The sequence below is a fragment of the Drosophila hydei genome, unplaced genomic scaffold (assembly GCF_003285905.1).
Source record: "Drosophila hydei strain 15085-1641.00,03,60 unplaced genomic scaffold, DhydRS2 tig00008114-arrow-pilon, whole genome shotgun sequence".
Taxonomy (NCBI): domain Eukaryota; kingdom Metazoa; phylum Arthropoda; class Insecta; order Diptera; family Drosophilidae; genus Drosophila; species Drosophila hydei.
The window spans coordinates 6,304,529-6,321,894 of NW_022045827.1; the positions used below are offsets into that span (position 1 = coordinate 6,304,529).

At 37.0% G+C, this 17,366-nt stretch overlaps 1 protein-coding gene across 3 annotated transcripts; it reads left to right on the top strand.

The window, feature by feature from the left end:
• Positions 1 to 5,145: 5,145 nt before the first annotated feature.
• Positions 5,146 to 9,127, top strand: LOC111595595 (UDP-glucuronosyltransferase 2B13). Of its 3 annotated transcripts, none has more exons than XM_023309409.2 (4): positions 5,146 to 5,289; positions 7,144 to 7,393; positions 7,478 to 7,924; positions 7,984 to 9,127. In XM_023309409.2, exons 2-4 carry the CDS (start codon positions 7,144 to 7,146, stop codon positions 8,871 to 8,873), a joined length of 1,587 nt encoding a protein of 528 aa, XP_023165177.2. In that variant the 5' UTR covers positions 5,146 to 5,289; the 3' UTR covers positions 8,874 to 9,127. The 3 variants fall into 3 exon arrangements, with proteins under 3 accessions (XP_023165177.2, XP_023165178.2, XP_023165176.2); XM_023309410.2 differs by lacking the exon at positions 5,146 to 5,289 and adding an exon at positions 5,967 to 5,979; XM_023309408.2 differs by lacking the exon at positions 5,146 to 5,289 and adding an exon at positions 6,914 to 6,973.
• The last annotated feature ends 8,239 nt before the right edge of the window (positions 9,128 to 17,366 follow it).

Genomic DNA, 17,366 nt, shown 5'->3' on the forward strand with positions numbered 1-17,366 from the left:
ACCTACGCGAAGGGTGCATCCTTTTACGCATCAACAGTTTTTATAGTTGTTTGGCCTATCACTTGGTTCGAAATTTCTTCGGAAATGTTGTGAGCCAAAGGAAGGGGGCGTTGCTCTGCCACACAGTGAATCACTTTTAGGGCGTGTAACCAAAGTGCAACTGTGTGTGTGTGTGCCTCAGCTTGTAATTTATGCATTCGTATAGGTAATGAACTTGGAATTCATACGCAAATACCATGTAATTTGCTCATTAACAAATTGTTATTGCTTAGACTTAGAACAGGGCAAAGTAGATGCCTTTTTGGGGCTCATTGTCAGGGCTAGCCACACATTTTTTAGCTAGCTCTTATCTAGTGTTGTGAAACACTTAAAGTGCCACAGTTTGTGCTGCACATTCATGTCCTTTGCACCACTTCAATTTCCCACCCCTGTTACAGCATTATTATTAGAAGGCGTCTCATGTGTCCCATTATAACTCAATTTTCCATTTTCAATTGGGCATAATTTTATTTTTGACGTATTAAATTAATATTGACACATTGACAGCTGCCTGTTCGTCAAATTTGCCGACGGCCTGCCAAAACAAACTCCCACCCGCCCCGCTCTAACAGTCCATTACGAAAACTATCAACGAACATGTCCAAGTCTCAGTCTCGCTCTCTGTCGGCGTCTACGTCTGGACGAGCGGCTGTCGCTGTCGACCACCCGCTGACAATGTTCTATGCTGCGATCAACCAATGCGGGCGCTGATCGAAACTATCAACGAGAGAATGAGAGTGGCAGCAGAGTGACTGACTAGCTAATACCCTCTATACAGTTGTGCGACAGAGATTTGAGTAACTAGCGTAGAGTGGAGTAAAGGAGAGTAGTTTTGGGCGGAGTAGGGCAGAATAGATAAGCCTAAAGTGGAGAAGACTTGAGTAAAGAAAAGAGTAGGGAGTAGAGAAGAGTGGAAAATAGTAGAGTAGAGAAGTAGAGGCTTGAATGAAGTAGAGCAGAATAGAGTAGAGTAGAGCACAGTTGAGGAAGGCGTGATCTAAATCTGTTCTACTTCTCATGTCCCTGCTCTTAATTTGCCCAGTTAAATCGAAATCTTCAAAATATATCAACTCTTATCGAAGTAGACCATTTACTATGTTTAGTTTTCATTATAAAATTCATAGTATGAAGTCTGTAATTCTTAAAGACAATGATTTCGATTGTATTTTGGAATCGAGAGTGGGGCTTGATAAGTTCTAGTCGTAATCATGTCTTCATTATGGAATCAGAGAACGTGGCAAACGATAATTTAAATTTAATGTTTGTTCTTCTATGATCTGAATTGACTTCTTTATCTGCACGACAACGTTTCAAAATACCCTGTTCAAAGCCCCAACTACTCAGTATAGGGTATAGAAAAATAAAAAGTATTTGCTTTAATTTGTCGAATTCGTTCGCTAATCATGCGCAACGTTTACTTTTGGTGAAATTTTTAATTGCCGCTTGAAACGCCAGAGAACAAATGTGAACCATGGGCTTTACTTCCGTGGAAATCGGCAGTGTCATCATTGTGGGATTGTGTATCGTTGGGGTGTGCGTGTGTGTATGGCGTGTGTGGTGCGTTTCCCTTTATCTAAAACGCGTCTGGGAAAACGCGAGCTGGCTTAATTGATTGTTAGATAGATGGATGGTTGAATGCCCGAATGGAAACACATCGAAACAAATAAGTTACAAATGGCATCTCGTCCAAAGGTTCACGTCAATGCGTATCTGTTTGGATTTGCCCAAATTGGTCGATGGGCTCGAAGTGCAAAGTAAACATTAAATTGGCGCAAACTAACAAATTGACCTTTGTTTTACCCTCTCCAATGGATTTGGGTTGGGCTAGAGGCTGTATATGGGCAGGGTGCGTGGTATGAAATCCAACATCAATTGATAATATATTATATATATACATGTATATATATTTTTTTTTATAACTTGTAGTTTGCACTTCATAAAAAAGTCAATTGATCTTACAATTAAATTCAAATTAAATGGAATTTATGGAAAGAAAGGTAAATAAGATTTCACATCTCATTTACAGCTCGAACTTCGAACTCAAGGAGCTTAGTAAAATATTCATAAAAATTAATATATTTTTATGTAATAATTACTCCATATCTTCACTGAGACTCAGACTTGACTCTTCAATTGAATTTCCACTCTGAAATGAGTTGTTAGCTTGAGGCATTCATTTCCGTGCACTTTATGCTCTCTTTTTACACATCACAGATCTCCTGGCATTCGGAGGCCAATTTATCTCAGACATAGATGTATACAAAGTATCTTTATGCCTCTGCTCTCGGTTGTTCTCGGACACATTTCGTTGCACGCAATTCAATTTCATTGCACCGTGGCAACATTTTGTTTCTTGGCTGCTTATGAATGAACTTTCCGCCGACAGCGAACAGTTGGAGTCAGCTCTGGACTGGGCTGGTCTCCGTCTGTACGGCTGTACGGCTGCGGGCTGGGCAGTCCATCATCGCCCACGTCTCGCACCGCCATGCCCGCCATGACCTGCGGTCTTCCTGAAGTTCCCTTCCTGTTCGCTTCATTGAAGCGTGCCAATTTTTATTGAAATGTTTCGGCATCTTCTGTTGTGCGTTTACGTGTTTTGGTTTCGAGAGGGTATTACTATTTGCTTATCAACTGTGTAACTCTTTGAGAGGAGAGAAAGATAGAGAGAGATCGAGGGGGAGAGAGAGTGAATAAATTGAGAAAAGAGATGGATAGAGAGATAGAGAGAGATAGAGCTAGAGAGTGAGACAGAAAAGGCATATAGACAGAGAGATAGACAGATAGATAGAGAGAGGGAGAGAGTGATAAAGATAGAGGGAGACAAAGAGAGAACGATAATAGAGAAGGAAGGAAACAGAGAGAGATACTAATATCGAAAAATATAAAAACAATTAAAGAGAGAAAGAAAGAGAGATATATAACGAGGTATAGAGAGATTGATAGAAGTATGTCGAAAGAAAGAGGCAGAGCAAAAGAGAGAAGAATAAAAACAGAGGAAGAGATGGAGATACAGAGGAAAAGAAAGAGAGAGAGATATATAGAGAGAGATATATTAAGAAAAAATTAATATCAATATTATTTATCCAGACTTGTTTCTTCCAATATATATTTTCATGGTCACAGAAACAAAATCTATTAAAAATATTCCCCATAATTCTATAGGTTCTTAGCATTATATAATATAAGCTAGAAAATATATAATGAAAAGTTTTTCAATTTAGTTTACTCAAAAATCATTTAAGTAAGAATTCAGCATTTAATATATCCAACAGGAGAGAGTATTCAAAAGTCAGTCTGCTCTACTCACTTATTTCACATTCATCTTTAATTTGTTGCATGTTTTACTTGTGCCTTTTTATGGCATTTTTGGTGGCGACACAGCAGTTGTCGGCGCTGTTTTTACTGCTCTGTTTCTTCGCGCATTTAAATGTTTTCAATGTTAATTATTTATTATTGTATTTTTGACTTTTCGCTTTCAAATACTTTACGTTTATCAACTGGCAACAGACTGCAATTCGCTTGCGGTGAAAAATGTCGCGAGCTAAGCCAGGAATAGTCCGGCTTAAATTCTGTTTAAGCAATAATTAATTGATTTATTTATGAATAGCTCACGAGTTTTCAATTGTTTCAATTCAATTGTTTTAATTTTAGTGATTTCCATTGAAAAGGAAATACTTGCACTTTTCGCGAGGAAAATCCCGTCAAACGAAACAGGTTTTCCCTGCGACTACAAAATGTAGCTGATTTTTTTAGTTCTGACGAGGCTTTCTTCATTTATTTTTGTTTAAATTTTTTAATTATAATTTATTTTGCTTATAAAACACCTAATATTTAATGCCCCCATTTACTTCCCGCTAAACAGGTTTTTGTTGTCCTTGAACGCGATCTCTTTCGACATGATTTAAGCTCTACTTTCAACATTAATCAGTGCCATGTTTCAGGTATTTAATCATTTCAATTTATTTAAAGTTGTAGAGCATGTCTAATATTGAGCCACCTTTAATTATTGCAACTCAGTCAAATGTGAGAGCATTAAATTTGTAAGGGTCACTGCTTGTATAATATATTCGTTTATATAATATATATATTTTTGTATAATATATTCAAAGTTCATTGAATAAGTTATACAAATAATGAATCATTTTGAACTTTTAAGAACTTTTACTTTGATTAAATGATGTCATTAGCAGTGACAAATTTTAATTCAAAAATTTTAAAAATTTAAGATATATAAGATATATAAGGGAATTTTCATATAAGGGCGGTAAAGTCTTATACTTTCCCATCTGTAAATAGCGGAGTCAAACCTGTTTGGACTGAGTTACATGTGAAAATCAAGTCTTAACATAAACTCTTTTAATAAATTACAATTTTATATAAAAATAAAACTTTTACATTAAAGCGTAATTAAATATATTCACTTAATGCTTTTGTGTCTAGCTTAAGTTATTTCACTGATAAGAACAGCCACAATCTATGCATATATCGACCTGGCTGTGGAACTCAATGAGCTGCGAAATGTATTCTTTTGTCTGTTATGTGTGTACACCAGTATTCCGTCTATTATATCGATTATATATGCGTATATATATATATTATTTTGGCAAATGATCGTGATTCGAAAGTTCAAAGCAGAGCCAATAACTGGTTAGCAATATTACATTTCGATATTTACGTTATTTTTGTGTTTGAATTCAACTGCAAAATCAATTTTTAACACGTGCATCAGTCACATGCGGCAGACAGTTGAATCGATCAATACATCAATTGATCAGTCGAACTGTTCGGATCTGTTCTACTGCAATTATTTGGCAACGCACGCGGCAATTGCAACATTAATACAAATATTTATACAGCTACATACTTACACACAAATAACGAAACACAAAGCAGAAGCAAATACAAACGACAGCAACAACAACAGCCACAAATGCACGTCATCGTGCGCCAGGGCTGCATTCACATGGCTTTGGCCCGTCAAAGTAAAACAAAGCAAATGAAAAAAGTAATTTATTGTGTGGTTTTGACTTTGCTTTGTAGTCGACGCTGTCGCTGGCTGCGCTGATAGCGCTGGCAGCGCTGATTAAGCAGCAAAACCAAAGGTGCCTGAATTTGGTTCGGTCAGTGATAACCGCCACTTGCCAAGCAGCGGACGCGCCGCGAGCGACTGTATTCAAATCAAAACTTTGCAATCGTGATTTTTTAATTGAATTTAAATTAAAAATAGTGTTCAACTAACCAAAGACTAAGGTGATTAAAAAGTTTTTAAATATATTTAATAATCAAAGACAAGGCTAAGGAGAATTTTCAAATTAAACCATTTTTAGAGTTATGCAAGAAGACATTTTTTGATGTAAAATTAAAAAGTCTTTTAACTCTCAAATTTCAACAGATAAAATATATGACTTTTTTGTGCCTAAATAAAATATAAAAAATTCAAACACAGAGCTAAAGTTTTTGAAAAAAAAAACAAAAATTTCATTTCTAATTAAGAAAACAATCAAATCGAAATCAATATAAAACTTAGCCAATATTTTTAACCATGGTTTTTATTGTTGGAGTATAGAAAAGTTTAAGTTTCCTAAAAAAAAAATCACTTTAGCTTTTTTACATAATTAACATTAATAATAGACCATAATTATTACTGGATTTTTTTTTTAAATTTTTACAGCTGCAACAAATTGTTCGTAAATTAGTCAATTAAGCGCGAGACCTTAAAACCAAATTCATTTGTGTGTGAAGTTGCAACTGGGAATAGAGCACGAAACCTTGGTGCGCTGTGAGAGTTACACCTGAGCAGGTGCTTAGGCAAGCCAGTAAATAAAAAAAAATTGTGATTAGATATAACAGTAAAACAAACGTGCATGAGTCTGATATGAGGAAATTAATATAATTCGCAACGCCAGACTCGAAATTGTTCAAACGACACGATATACATCGGTATAGCACACGAACATAGTATATATACTCTAGAATATATAATATATAAATTTATGTGCGTGTGTATATTGCGCATTTTTGAGACACTCAATGCCGTTGAACGTTGTCATTTATTTATTTGTTTGTTTTACTTTTTAGAACACAGGCAATTGAATTAGCAAAACGTTTCTAATTTAAATATTTATTCGATGAGAATTTCGTTTTATCTTTTAATGAGGCAAATATAAAGTAAATTTGGTTTCTTACAGACTTCTACAGTGGAGTAGCTAAAATATTTATAATAACTACAATTAATTGTTAATCTGTCTTTAGGAAAATGGTAACCAATTAGAGTCTAGCCATATAAGTCCAATAAGAATGCAGTCCCGCCTGTTCTACTTTTTATGCGCAATTCATAAATTAAATGAATAATTTTATAATGATGAAATTCAGTTGTTGCATTTCAATCAAACAATGTAATCCAATAGTTGCTCAAGAATTGAAAATAAAATGTTGAAATTGTGCCGAATATTGAAATACTCTTTGACTATCAAATTATACAACAAATATATAAATAAATATTAGGGGGTAAATAACAAGAGAATGAGATGATTAAATAAAATCTTATATTTAATGAAAAAGCAGAGTATAACAGAATGAATGAGATATATTTAAATTATTTTACTGATTTTCGTTATATTATGACTGCTTTTATTAGCATTAAATTTTATACTCATCAAATGATAAAACCAATTTCAATAGTTGATTGATTTAAACGCTCTGATTGATTTTATTGATCTTATGAATATGGAATAAAATGTTACATGAAACAATTGTTATAAAATTATTTATATATTTATATATAAATAATTGGAAACTTTCCCCTTGTTGCCGAACTAGAAAAAAAATTGTTGTTCATATGCATAGAAGGAATATTAACCAGAGTCGAAGCATGCCATGTTTCCTGCTTCATTTAAATACCCTAGACAGTGTATTACAAATATTTAATATGCAGGTAATAAGGAAACACAAGCAACATGTTTATCATTTTGCGTAATCAAACAACATTAATCGCAAATGTTGCCGCGTTTATGCAAATCAGAGTTAAATAAAGTGCAACGAATGGAACTGGATATATGTATTTTAATCTGGCACTCATAACTGGCATTTTAATTGATATTTCAGATGCAGCTGCTGAGATCTGTGCTCTGCTGCGTAGTGCTAACCATCTGCGGACTCGATGCTGACGCCTATCGAATACTGTTTATGGGTCCCTTCCCAGCGCCCAGTCACTGGATGTGGCTGGAGCACTTTCAGCGGGATCTGTTGGAGCGCGGACATCACGTGACCAGCCTCAACAATCATCCCACAAAGAAGCCGCACGAGAATCTCACTGAGATCATACTCAATCCCAGCTTTGATATACCCAAGCACTGTGAGTACTAAGGGCCAATGCATATGGAGTTAGCTTTAAGCGAGACTTTGTCTTAATCTTTATATAATTTTAATATTTTGGCAGTTCCCAAGAAGAACATATTCACCATGCGCTTTGCCAGCGACTTTCAGAATCTGCAACTGTGGTGGAAAATCGGTGAATTGACCACGGAACATGCTCTGCAGGATGCACAGGTGAGGCGACTTATCGACAGCCAGGACGAGCACTTCGACCTGGTCATATTGGAGCAGTTCTTTCACGAAGCGTTCCTGATGTTTGGCCACAAGTTCAAGTGTCCCGTGGTCACAATCGGCACCATGGGCTATGCGGACAACATGGATCATGCAATGGGCATACTGACGCCCTGGTCGGTTATACCCCATTTGCTGCTTTCGCACACGGACAAGATGACGTTTAGCCAACGTGCCTACAATGCGTATCTGTCTTTGTATGATGCCGTTATTAGGCGTTGGCACTACATGCCACTCATGCAGCAGCTGGCCGAGAAGTACTTTGGATCTGCCATCGAAGGTGGGTGACGAAATCTTAGCCTTAATCCAAAGTTACTCTACAAATGCTTACACTTTCAGGTGCCTTGCCTAATGTGCTCGACTTGGAGCGCAACATTTCCCTGATGCTGATCAACAGTCATCGCAGCGTCGACCTGCCACGCCCCAGTATGCCAGGGCTCATCAATGTGGGTGGAGCGCATATACGGCCCGCCCAGAAGCTACCGGCGGATATACAAAGCTTTATAGATAATGCCACGCACGGCGTGGTCTACTTCAGCTTGGGCTCGTATATGAAGAGCACGGATATGCCGCCCGAGAAGACAGAACAGTTGCTCCAAGCCTTTGGCAGGCTGAAGCAGCAGGTGCTGTGGAAATACGAGAATGCGTCGATTGGCCAATTGCCGCCAAATGTGATGATACGCAAGTGGATGCCACAGAACGACATTCTGGCACATCCGAATGTCAAGCTGTTCATCTCGCACGGCGGCATCTTTGGCACCCAGGAGGGCATCTATTGGGGCGTGCCCATGCTGTGTATTCCCCTGTACGGCGATCAGCACAGGAATACGATCAAGTCCGTGCGGGAGGGCTATGCGCGTTCGCTGGTCTTCTCGAAGATGAATGTCGAGGATCTGGTGAGCAACATCGAGATGCTGATCTATGAGCCCGCTTACAAGCAAAGCGCGTTGGAAGTGTCCAAGCGATTCCGTGACAATCCGATGCATCCTCTGGAGGAGGCCAGCTACTGGATTGAGTACGTCATTAGGCATCGCGGTGCTGGGCACTTGAAATCACAGGGTGCCCATATGCCGCTCCATCAGTATCTGTTGCTCGATGTGATTGGCTGCGCGCTGCTCGCCTTGTGGCTGGCCGTGTGGCTGCCCTGGCGCATGCTGCGCAAGCTGTACAATTGGTGGGCGGCGGCAGCGGCGACAGCGCAGAAGCAGGAGACCAAGAAACGTCTGTGAAATTTTTAAGAAATAGTTGTAGAATATGTCTTTTAGTCACATCCAATGTACGGTGATATAATTATAGAAATCACGAATTTCCCTCTTTGCGAAAGAGGCTAAAGGTACAACAGAAATGGGCAGCTTATACTAGTCCCCCTCAATATGTAATATTTACATTTATTTACACACCTGTCAACACAATCAAACCAATTCAGGTTTTCACAACTTAAATGCAAAAATACAAAAAATAAATTACTATAAATCCCTCTAAATTTATACGTACAGCAAATTATAAGAGTGCGATAGAAGATACAGATCTAAGCATATCCAAAACAGTGAAAAACGAGTGAAATTATCTTTATAAGAGTAGCCCATGGCATTTAAAGGAAATATGCTCTTCGTATAAGTAACTTTGCGAACTTAATTAGGCGTCTTATACTTTATAAGTGATTGTGAGTTCAATGTGTTGCCTACTCTTAGGCACGAATAACGCCGAAAACGACGCCGAAAGAAATATAATAAGAACTGTAGCATACTTTTACGCGGCAACAAGTAAACAATATAACATTTTAAATACTCAATTTATATAATAATAATCAATACAATCAACTTTTACAATTATTATTTACAGATAAAGCGTTTTAAATGTATTGGTTAAAAAATCAATGCTAATATATTCCAGTGAAGTGGTATATCTTAACGATTATTCACTGTACTTGTGCAATCGCTTAAAGTTCTCACTCACACACACACAGAGATGCCGGCGTCAGTTAAAGGTAAGTGGCATAGCTGTTGCCCAGCATTATCTATATATACAATTTTATTTTTCTATTTCTATGAATAATTTATGTCCCAATTAATTAAATCGAAATAGGCAAATGGAAAAACTTAACGAAAATAAATCCAAATCACATGGCATATATTGTGCGCACTGTGTTTTTTTCAAATTGTGTTCTCTGTGGCTGGCAACAATCACGAACTAACAGACAACTCCAGCCTCGATGCTCATAAAACGCCCTCGCATTGCACGTTCTTTTTTCCTCTATTTTTGTTGTTTTTGCCAACTCAAGTCTGTAGCTCATTGTCACACACGGAGCATATGGAAACTGTTTGGCTATGCTGCAAATGAGACAGCAAAGCATTTGCCTAGACAAAATATGCAAATAAGGGCTGACTAGGTTGCTGGGCTATGCAGAGAGCACGAGATAATAATACTATAATATATAGCCGTAACATAAGATCTAACTGAGATAGTTTATTTATAAACAGAAACGTATACTCTTCTGTAATCTATTATTGATTTCACTTTGCAACACGTTATCTTACCTTTACAAGCATTGAATGACTTTATCTTGATCAAACGAAGTCCACTGAAAAAATATATCTTGCAAGACTCAATTAGAATATGGCATTCAACTGATATTCAAGCATTATTAAATTTTTATTAATTTTTAATTTTATTATCTGTAAAATTAGAAGACATTTTAATAAGTTACAGAACTTTGTTTCTTAACAACTGGAATTCAACGATTTTCTTCAATTTTTACAAGAAAATAGATAAAGGGGTTTCTAAATTATTTTTAAAAATTTTTCTAGGGCTCCCATCGAGCCTAATTTCAGATTAACTTGCTCAAATGCAGGCTAAACTTTGAACGTTGCACCATCGTTATCAACTTGTGTAGATCAGGTCTTTCCACGAGCATTAAAAATTAGTTCCTAAAATGTTAACAAATTTTAGATAATTTTAATTTAATTAAAACTGTGCATAACGATTTCACTAAGATTGAGTTTTAGATTTGCAGACTTCGAACTTTCTATGAGTGCAACTCAATCAAAAGATGTGCAATCTACAACTATAACTTCGCGCTGAATATTACATAATTAGGTATTTCAACTATTAAAACTTCTGCAATAAAAGGAGTTGCCAGTGGGAATATAAGTATAGCATAAATATTGAAATAAGCTGGCTTTCACTGTACTGCCGTTAGTTGCATAACTGCAGTTTTTGATTAGTTGAGACATTTTCTATTGGCCATATTCAAATGACTTGATTTTGGCCAAGTTAATTGCCACCATCTTTTAGTTTGTCATTAACATCAATTCGAAGCTCACAATTCAATTTCATTTTGTTATCGTTTGATTTCATCATTGAACTTGTTTGTTTCCCGTGCAATCATAAATCTGAGCTCGGGTCCTTGAAAGCGTGCTTAAGGTTTTTCTTTTTCACATAAGCTTAAATATATATATGATATATATAATATATGAATATATATATATTTACTGTGGATCTTCAAGCTATTGCCTTTAACATTAGCCACACGATGCTCTCTGAGTAACAGTCGCCGCTTGGTACGAGACTTTCTCTGCATTATCTTTTATTATTGTTGTTGTTTCTTTTTTTTGGCAATTTATCCATCAATCATTAATTTTTTAAAACAGTACTGAATATACATATTGTTTCTTGAGTCTTTCAACAGCTAATCAAACGAGGCATGCCACATATAACAGATTCTACCGGCTACTGTTTGGATGCCATGCGCCCAGCTCCATTCACAAAGCACAAAAAATCGCTTTGATTTTGGGTTTATGTCATGTGTATCTCATTTACTTTCTCTGCGATCACCTTGTGAAGGTTCAAGTGCGACTCCATTGTCTTTGTTGCTGTTGTCGGCTGTGTCTGGGTGCCCTTACCGGTTCAGCAGAGTGACAAACCGAAAGAGACTGTTCGCATAAGTTTGTCGCATCTTCAGCATTTCCTTTATTGTTTAAATGGCTTTTACGTATCCGATTATAAATTGGACACTTAATTAAATATATGTATATTTAGCTGATCCCCCGCTCCGCAACAAGAGCTGGCAAATAGTTTGACATAATAACTCAAAACAGCGCCAAACTTGAAAAGCAAATATTCAATATTCAACACTTGACTGATTTTACGGAGTCAACCTTTTGTTGTGTTGGACTTTATTTTTTTCCCGCAGTTAACGGTATTTAATCACCTATGTACATGTGCATGTGTGTGTGTGTGCGTGCTTCAAATATCATTTAAATGGTATTTGAATGTTTACGTAATGAACAGAAACCGGACCTGTGAACAGACAACGTGTCACAGACGTAGTTCCGAGAGCGTTTGAATGATGGTCTCTGTGCCAGGCACGCGAATGCTTGAGCCTCCAAAATGTTCATTCTTAAGGGTTCACCTTATAGCTGCGAACTATGTTGCCAATGGAAAAGCTGAAGATAAAGAAATTAAGCAAGCCCTGAATGGAATACCCTGTAACTAATTGTGGAAATTGGTTTCCTTATTTGTTTCCAAATTTGAGAGAGGGGGAGAGAAAGAGAGGGAGAGCTACTAAATACCTTGCTGCTTGGTCTGCTCTCAACTTTCCAATTCTATAAAAGAAATGGAAAATTTTATGAAATTTATTATATTTTAGGAGCGGGGCTTAAAAAGAAGAATTACTAACATAAATAAAAGAAACAAATTTTTTGCCCTCAATTTACTGCCTTACATCTATGTTCAATGCAAGTGATATAAAGTAAGACAACCAGACAGCTAGATAGGCAGGCTAAATAGCCTCTTATCAATTGTATGATATGCCTATTTACTTTCCCTACATATGCCATATGAATATGCCTCCTTCTAACCCAATTACACACGCCTGAGAACAATATTGACTACCTCCTTTGCTTACAGGTAAAAGTGCTCGAGAATGCTTGACTAGGTGATATCATTTATATTACATCATTCATACCATTCCACGCTTTTTTCTTCTCATATATAACAAACAACACATAGCACAAATCCTTGGCTTACTTAGATCAGTTGTGCTCAGCTGCTCGTAATGATCACAAATATATATATTTCATGAAGCTCATGAAGCCTTAACATGAAGCTTATAACAAAAGCTATATACCCCGAGTTGCCAATGTGTTCAGGTTATAAAAAAAGAAGCATCATCAAGTTCAAATTATATAATCTTTTAGCGCCAGCCCACGAACCGGCTTAACTATTCTGAGAAAATTTACATAAAATGCCATCGTCATAAAAAAAGATTTTGAGTGCTGTTTATAAAAAGTTTCTGCAAATGAAATCGAACTTTTGAGTCTTGAGGTTTCGAAATAAAGTTGATAATACGATTAGTGAGAGCTCTGAGCCCAAATGCGGACACTACACATCCGCATTGATAATTAGCAAGTGCTTCAGCTAATTTGAGACATTTCAGTGCATGTTTAATATTTACTTTAAAAGATCAATTTGGTAATAGAAAATAAATTGCTTAAAAAAAATGCAAACGAGTTGCCAGTTGCGAGTTGGTCACATGAAGCCAATAAATGCCATAAACAATGACAAAAAGCAAACAAACGGCTTTTGTGGCTGCTGCTTCTTTTGATTTTATTTTTTCTTTTTTGGCTTAGGTTCCTGCTACTAATGTCGCGGCTTGAAACGAATAAATATTATAAAACTAAAAAAACGCAATCTACAAAAAAAAAACAAAATGAAGTCTAGCTTCGAGAGCACGTGATGCGCTGTCACAACTCATGGTTGCTTTTTGTTTGTACCCTCAGCACAGTGGAAATGTCAATGCGGGGTATAATGGTCTCGTGAAGATGTATGTAACAGGAGGCGTGACATCATGGAGTTTATATATTTTTGATCAGAAAGACAAGATAATCTAGCCATGTCTGGCTGTCTGTTGGTCATTCGGCATGAACTTAGCGATTGAAATTATTTTTTTCGATAACCCATACCATTTTCTTATTGTCGATAATAATCGATCATTTGATTTGTCTTGTTTGTAACTTGAAAACCACAAAATCTAAAGATAAAATATTTACTTTAAAATTACATCAAAAATCAGCATTCAGAAAAAAAGCCAATCAACAATTAATTTCCCATAGTAAACTCAATAAGCGCAGCTTCCGCTTATGTGCATGGGTAGAATGCTTGTAGTATCAGCTTTTCGCAGTGTTCAGGGTATCTTTTAGTCGGGCTCTGTCGACTAGACTCCGCTTATTCGTTTTTCTATAGGTTCCTGCTACTGACGTCGCGGCTTGAAATCAAAAAAATATTAAAAACATAAAATGCCATCGGAAAAAAGAAGCAAAATGAAGATGAGCTTGGAGAGCACGTGATGCGCTGTCACAGCTCATGGTTGGTTTTTTGTTATTACCTTTATTTTTTTTTTTTTTATATATTTTATATTATTTTTTGGTTTTTGTATGTGTTTGTGGCTGGCTGTCTTTAAAGTCTGTGCAGCTTTTGTAATTAGGCGAGCGGCTGAAATGCGCATTTAAATGTAATTTGAAATCAGTTTTTATGTTGTTTCTTTCGTTTTAGTTTTTAGCTTTTTTGGTTTTTTGGTCAGCTGAGGTGACAAATTAAGGCCCCGACAAGGTCATGTGAGGGGCGTCCATTAGCCATGAAGCAGGCGCCTCTACACATTGTGTGCGCATCTTGTTTCATTTTCAGCCTCTGAACTCTCGCGTCTGTCTCACTGTTTGTTTATTTGTTACTTGATTGGAAAGTTGTTGCTTTGTGCACATTGCTAAGCATTGCGAGCGCCCTTTGATAAACAAATGATGCAAAACATAATTTGAACATAATGCGGCGCCATTATGCAAATCATCATAACTACATTGACCTGCATTGATGCCAAATATTTGCCTTTGCCTGTGTCTGCCAACAATAAAACTAAAGAAGTTGTTTGGCAAATTACATTTATTTTGTGATTTACAAATGATAAAATATTTGTTCGCCTGGGAGGCTAAAACATGTGCCTGACACGGGTGTAGCCAACTAACTATGCCTTGAATCGTTTGAAGATGGTTGTTCGGGCATCATATAGAAATATATATCTTATTGATTGTTAACATATGACTCGATTCAAAGACAGACGTCTTTTATTTATATAATACAGAGACAGTCATCTTCTTATCTATATAAGAAGTCTTATATACATATTGTAGATACATCTTTTCATCTACATAAGACGTCTTAAATATATAAAATAATATACAGGGACAGACGTCTCTATCTTATACATAGACGTATACGTCTTAGGCATCTTATATATATGTGATATATAGAGACGTCTTTCACTCAAGCCATATGTATTAACGTATCGTTCTTGGAACCTATGGGAGCTAGACACAAAATAAACTTGTTCTACATGAGTTCTAGGCGGATCTTACGCGCGAATTAGGCTTGTTTCAAATAACTTGTTCTTTTATTTGCATGAAATTGTTAAAAGCCGCTCTCGAGGTTTAGTCTTTGGAGTACATCTAAGACGTTCATACGACAGTTACCATATTTGGAATGTATTCGGAATTTTCTAAATTTTGTACACCTTATCAAAGTCGCCTTAAAATGGAAAACAAATTCAAAGATTTAAGTAAGTCCTTTGACTCACATACAAATTCAGCAGCGTCGGACGGCCTTCAGGATAGCTTTTAACTATTTTTAACACACTTAAATATGAAGTTCTATAATATATTTCTGATCTGTCTGAATTTTGATTTTATTATTTTTTAATTATATATTTTTTCCTTATTTTTTAATTTGTCTTCATAATATTTGTATTTTCTTTCACTTTCATGGCAAATTGTATGCATTTTCCCACAATTTGTATTCCATATGCTAGACAACTCAGTTTATAGTTGCAACTAAGTGATAAATATTGAAAGATCAAGATAGTCTACTACATGAAACAAAAAGAGAAATATTAATCAGGAACTATACTTAAGTCTCTGAACAAAGCAAATAATAGAAATAGTTTGGAATTCCGAAAAGAATTTCCTGATTCTAACTGTGCCAAGGTTCCTTCAACCATACTCAATTTATTATATTCAACATATTTAAAATACATTTAAATACATCCATTCAAACTATAAATTTAACTTAAGATCAAAACAAATTCTTGAATAGCAAGTTCTGTGCACTTTTTAGTAGAAAAAAACAAAAACAAGTCAAATAATATTATGAATAAGAGTTGTTTGAGCAGCTTTAGCAAAATATATTTATATATAGATTTGCCAATGGCTGATAAGATTTTACTCAGAAAAGATTCTTGCGAAATTATTCATTACGAATTGTTAGATGAGACATCTTGAGTCGAGACGGAGCCGGAGTTGTATTGTGCCTGTATCGAATGTTGTAAAGTGCGCAAACACGTTGGACTCTAAATGAAATTGGCTGATTTTAATTAGCCAAGTCTGCGATTACTTCGACGACAATTGACAAATCTTAATCAATTTTATGATCACCCATTGTCACCTGTCGTGCGTGTTTGTTTTAGAGCTTAGCACTGCGATGCTAAGCAATATGTTTGAGCTGCCCATTAGCATTGTCTATGGTCGCACTTTCAGACACTGGGGTTGCCCAGCTGCTCAGATTATGGAGATATATTTGATTTCTAATGCAAGGCAACGCCCACCAAATGGGTTTGTTTTTGGATAACTAGATATGAATTGCCCAACTGGCGGGCCAGCCAACGAGCGAGCGAGCGAGACCTTTGCTGAGCTTACATCACAAAGCAGGAGTCGTTACCAACTCGACCCAAGAGCCAGGTCCAAAAACCCTGCTCAGAGACTCAGCTGTGGCGTATAACTTGTTTGCTGAGACGCGATGCGACGCGACGATGCGACGAGACGATGCGATGGTTCGACAGCAATAAATATTTGCCTCTTCACTCAGGTTTTTGTTACTCTTGTTGTTGTCGTTGTTGTTTCTTGTGCAAATTACAAAAATAATAATAAGCGACACAAAGCGCGTGACTCCTTTCACAAGCCCAAAAAGTGCACACAAAAGGTGTTAAAATACATATGTATATGTATGTGGCCAGCAGACATATACATGCACACACACATATAGATGTATCTGTGTATATAGCCAAAAATTGACCGCAAAAAATTGAGAGAGAAAAACAAAAGCGTGGCCCCCATCTGGTTTTATGAATTGGCCTGATTTTGCTTTCGTTTGGGTCCGCATGCTGTGTTGACGAGTGTTCGGCGCATCAGTTTTACTTTCTCCATAGTACAACACACAGACACAGCTGCTTGGGGCGCTGGTGTGTGTGTCTGTGTGTGTGAGAGCTGTAACTGTGCCGGCAGCAAAAAAGCTCGCTGTGCATCGCTTCTCTCTCGCTCTCGCTCTCTCTGCACCTCTCTTTGTCTCTCGCTCTCTCTGTTTTGTGTGCTTTGTCTGCGTTGTTTGCTCTACCGGTTTCGCGTGGAAGCTTGCGGCCGTATCCGTTTTGGCTCGTGTGCTTTGCCTTTTAAGCCCGACCACCAGCTCAGCCAGCTTTCAGATACGTTTTTGCTGTGCCAGCGTGCAAGTGTTGGCTCCAGCTGTCTCTAATCTGTTAAGCTCTCGGTAACGGTTTTCGGTTCTGTCGGTTTTGTCGGTTTTCGGTTTCGTTTCGGGTCTTGTTGGTGCTCGTTGGGCGGGCTAAGAGTTGTGTGCCGCACGCTTAATGCAAGTCACATTCACATCGATCCCAAAATAGGCTC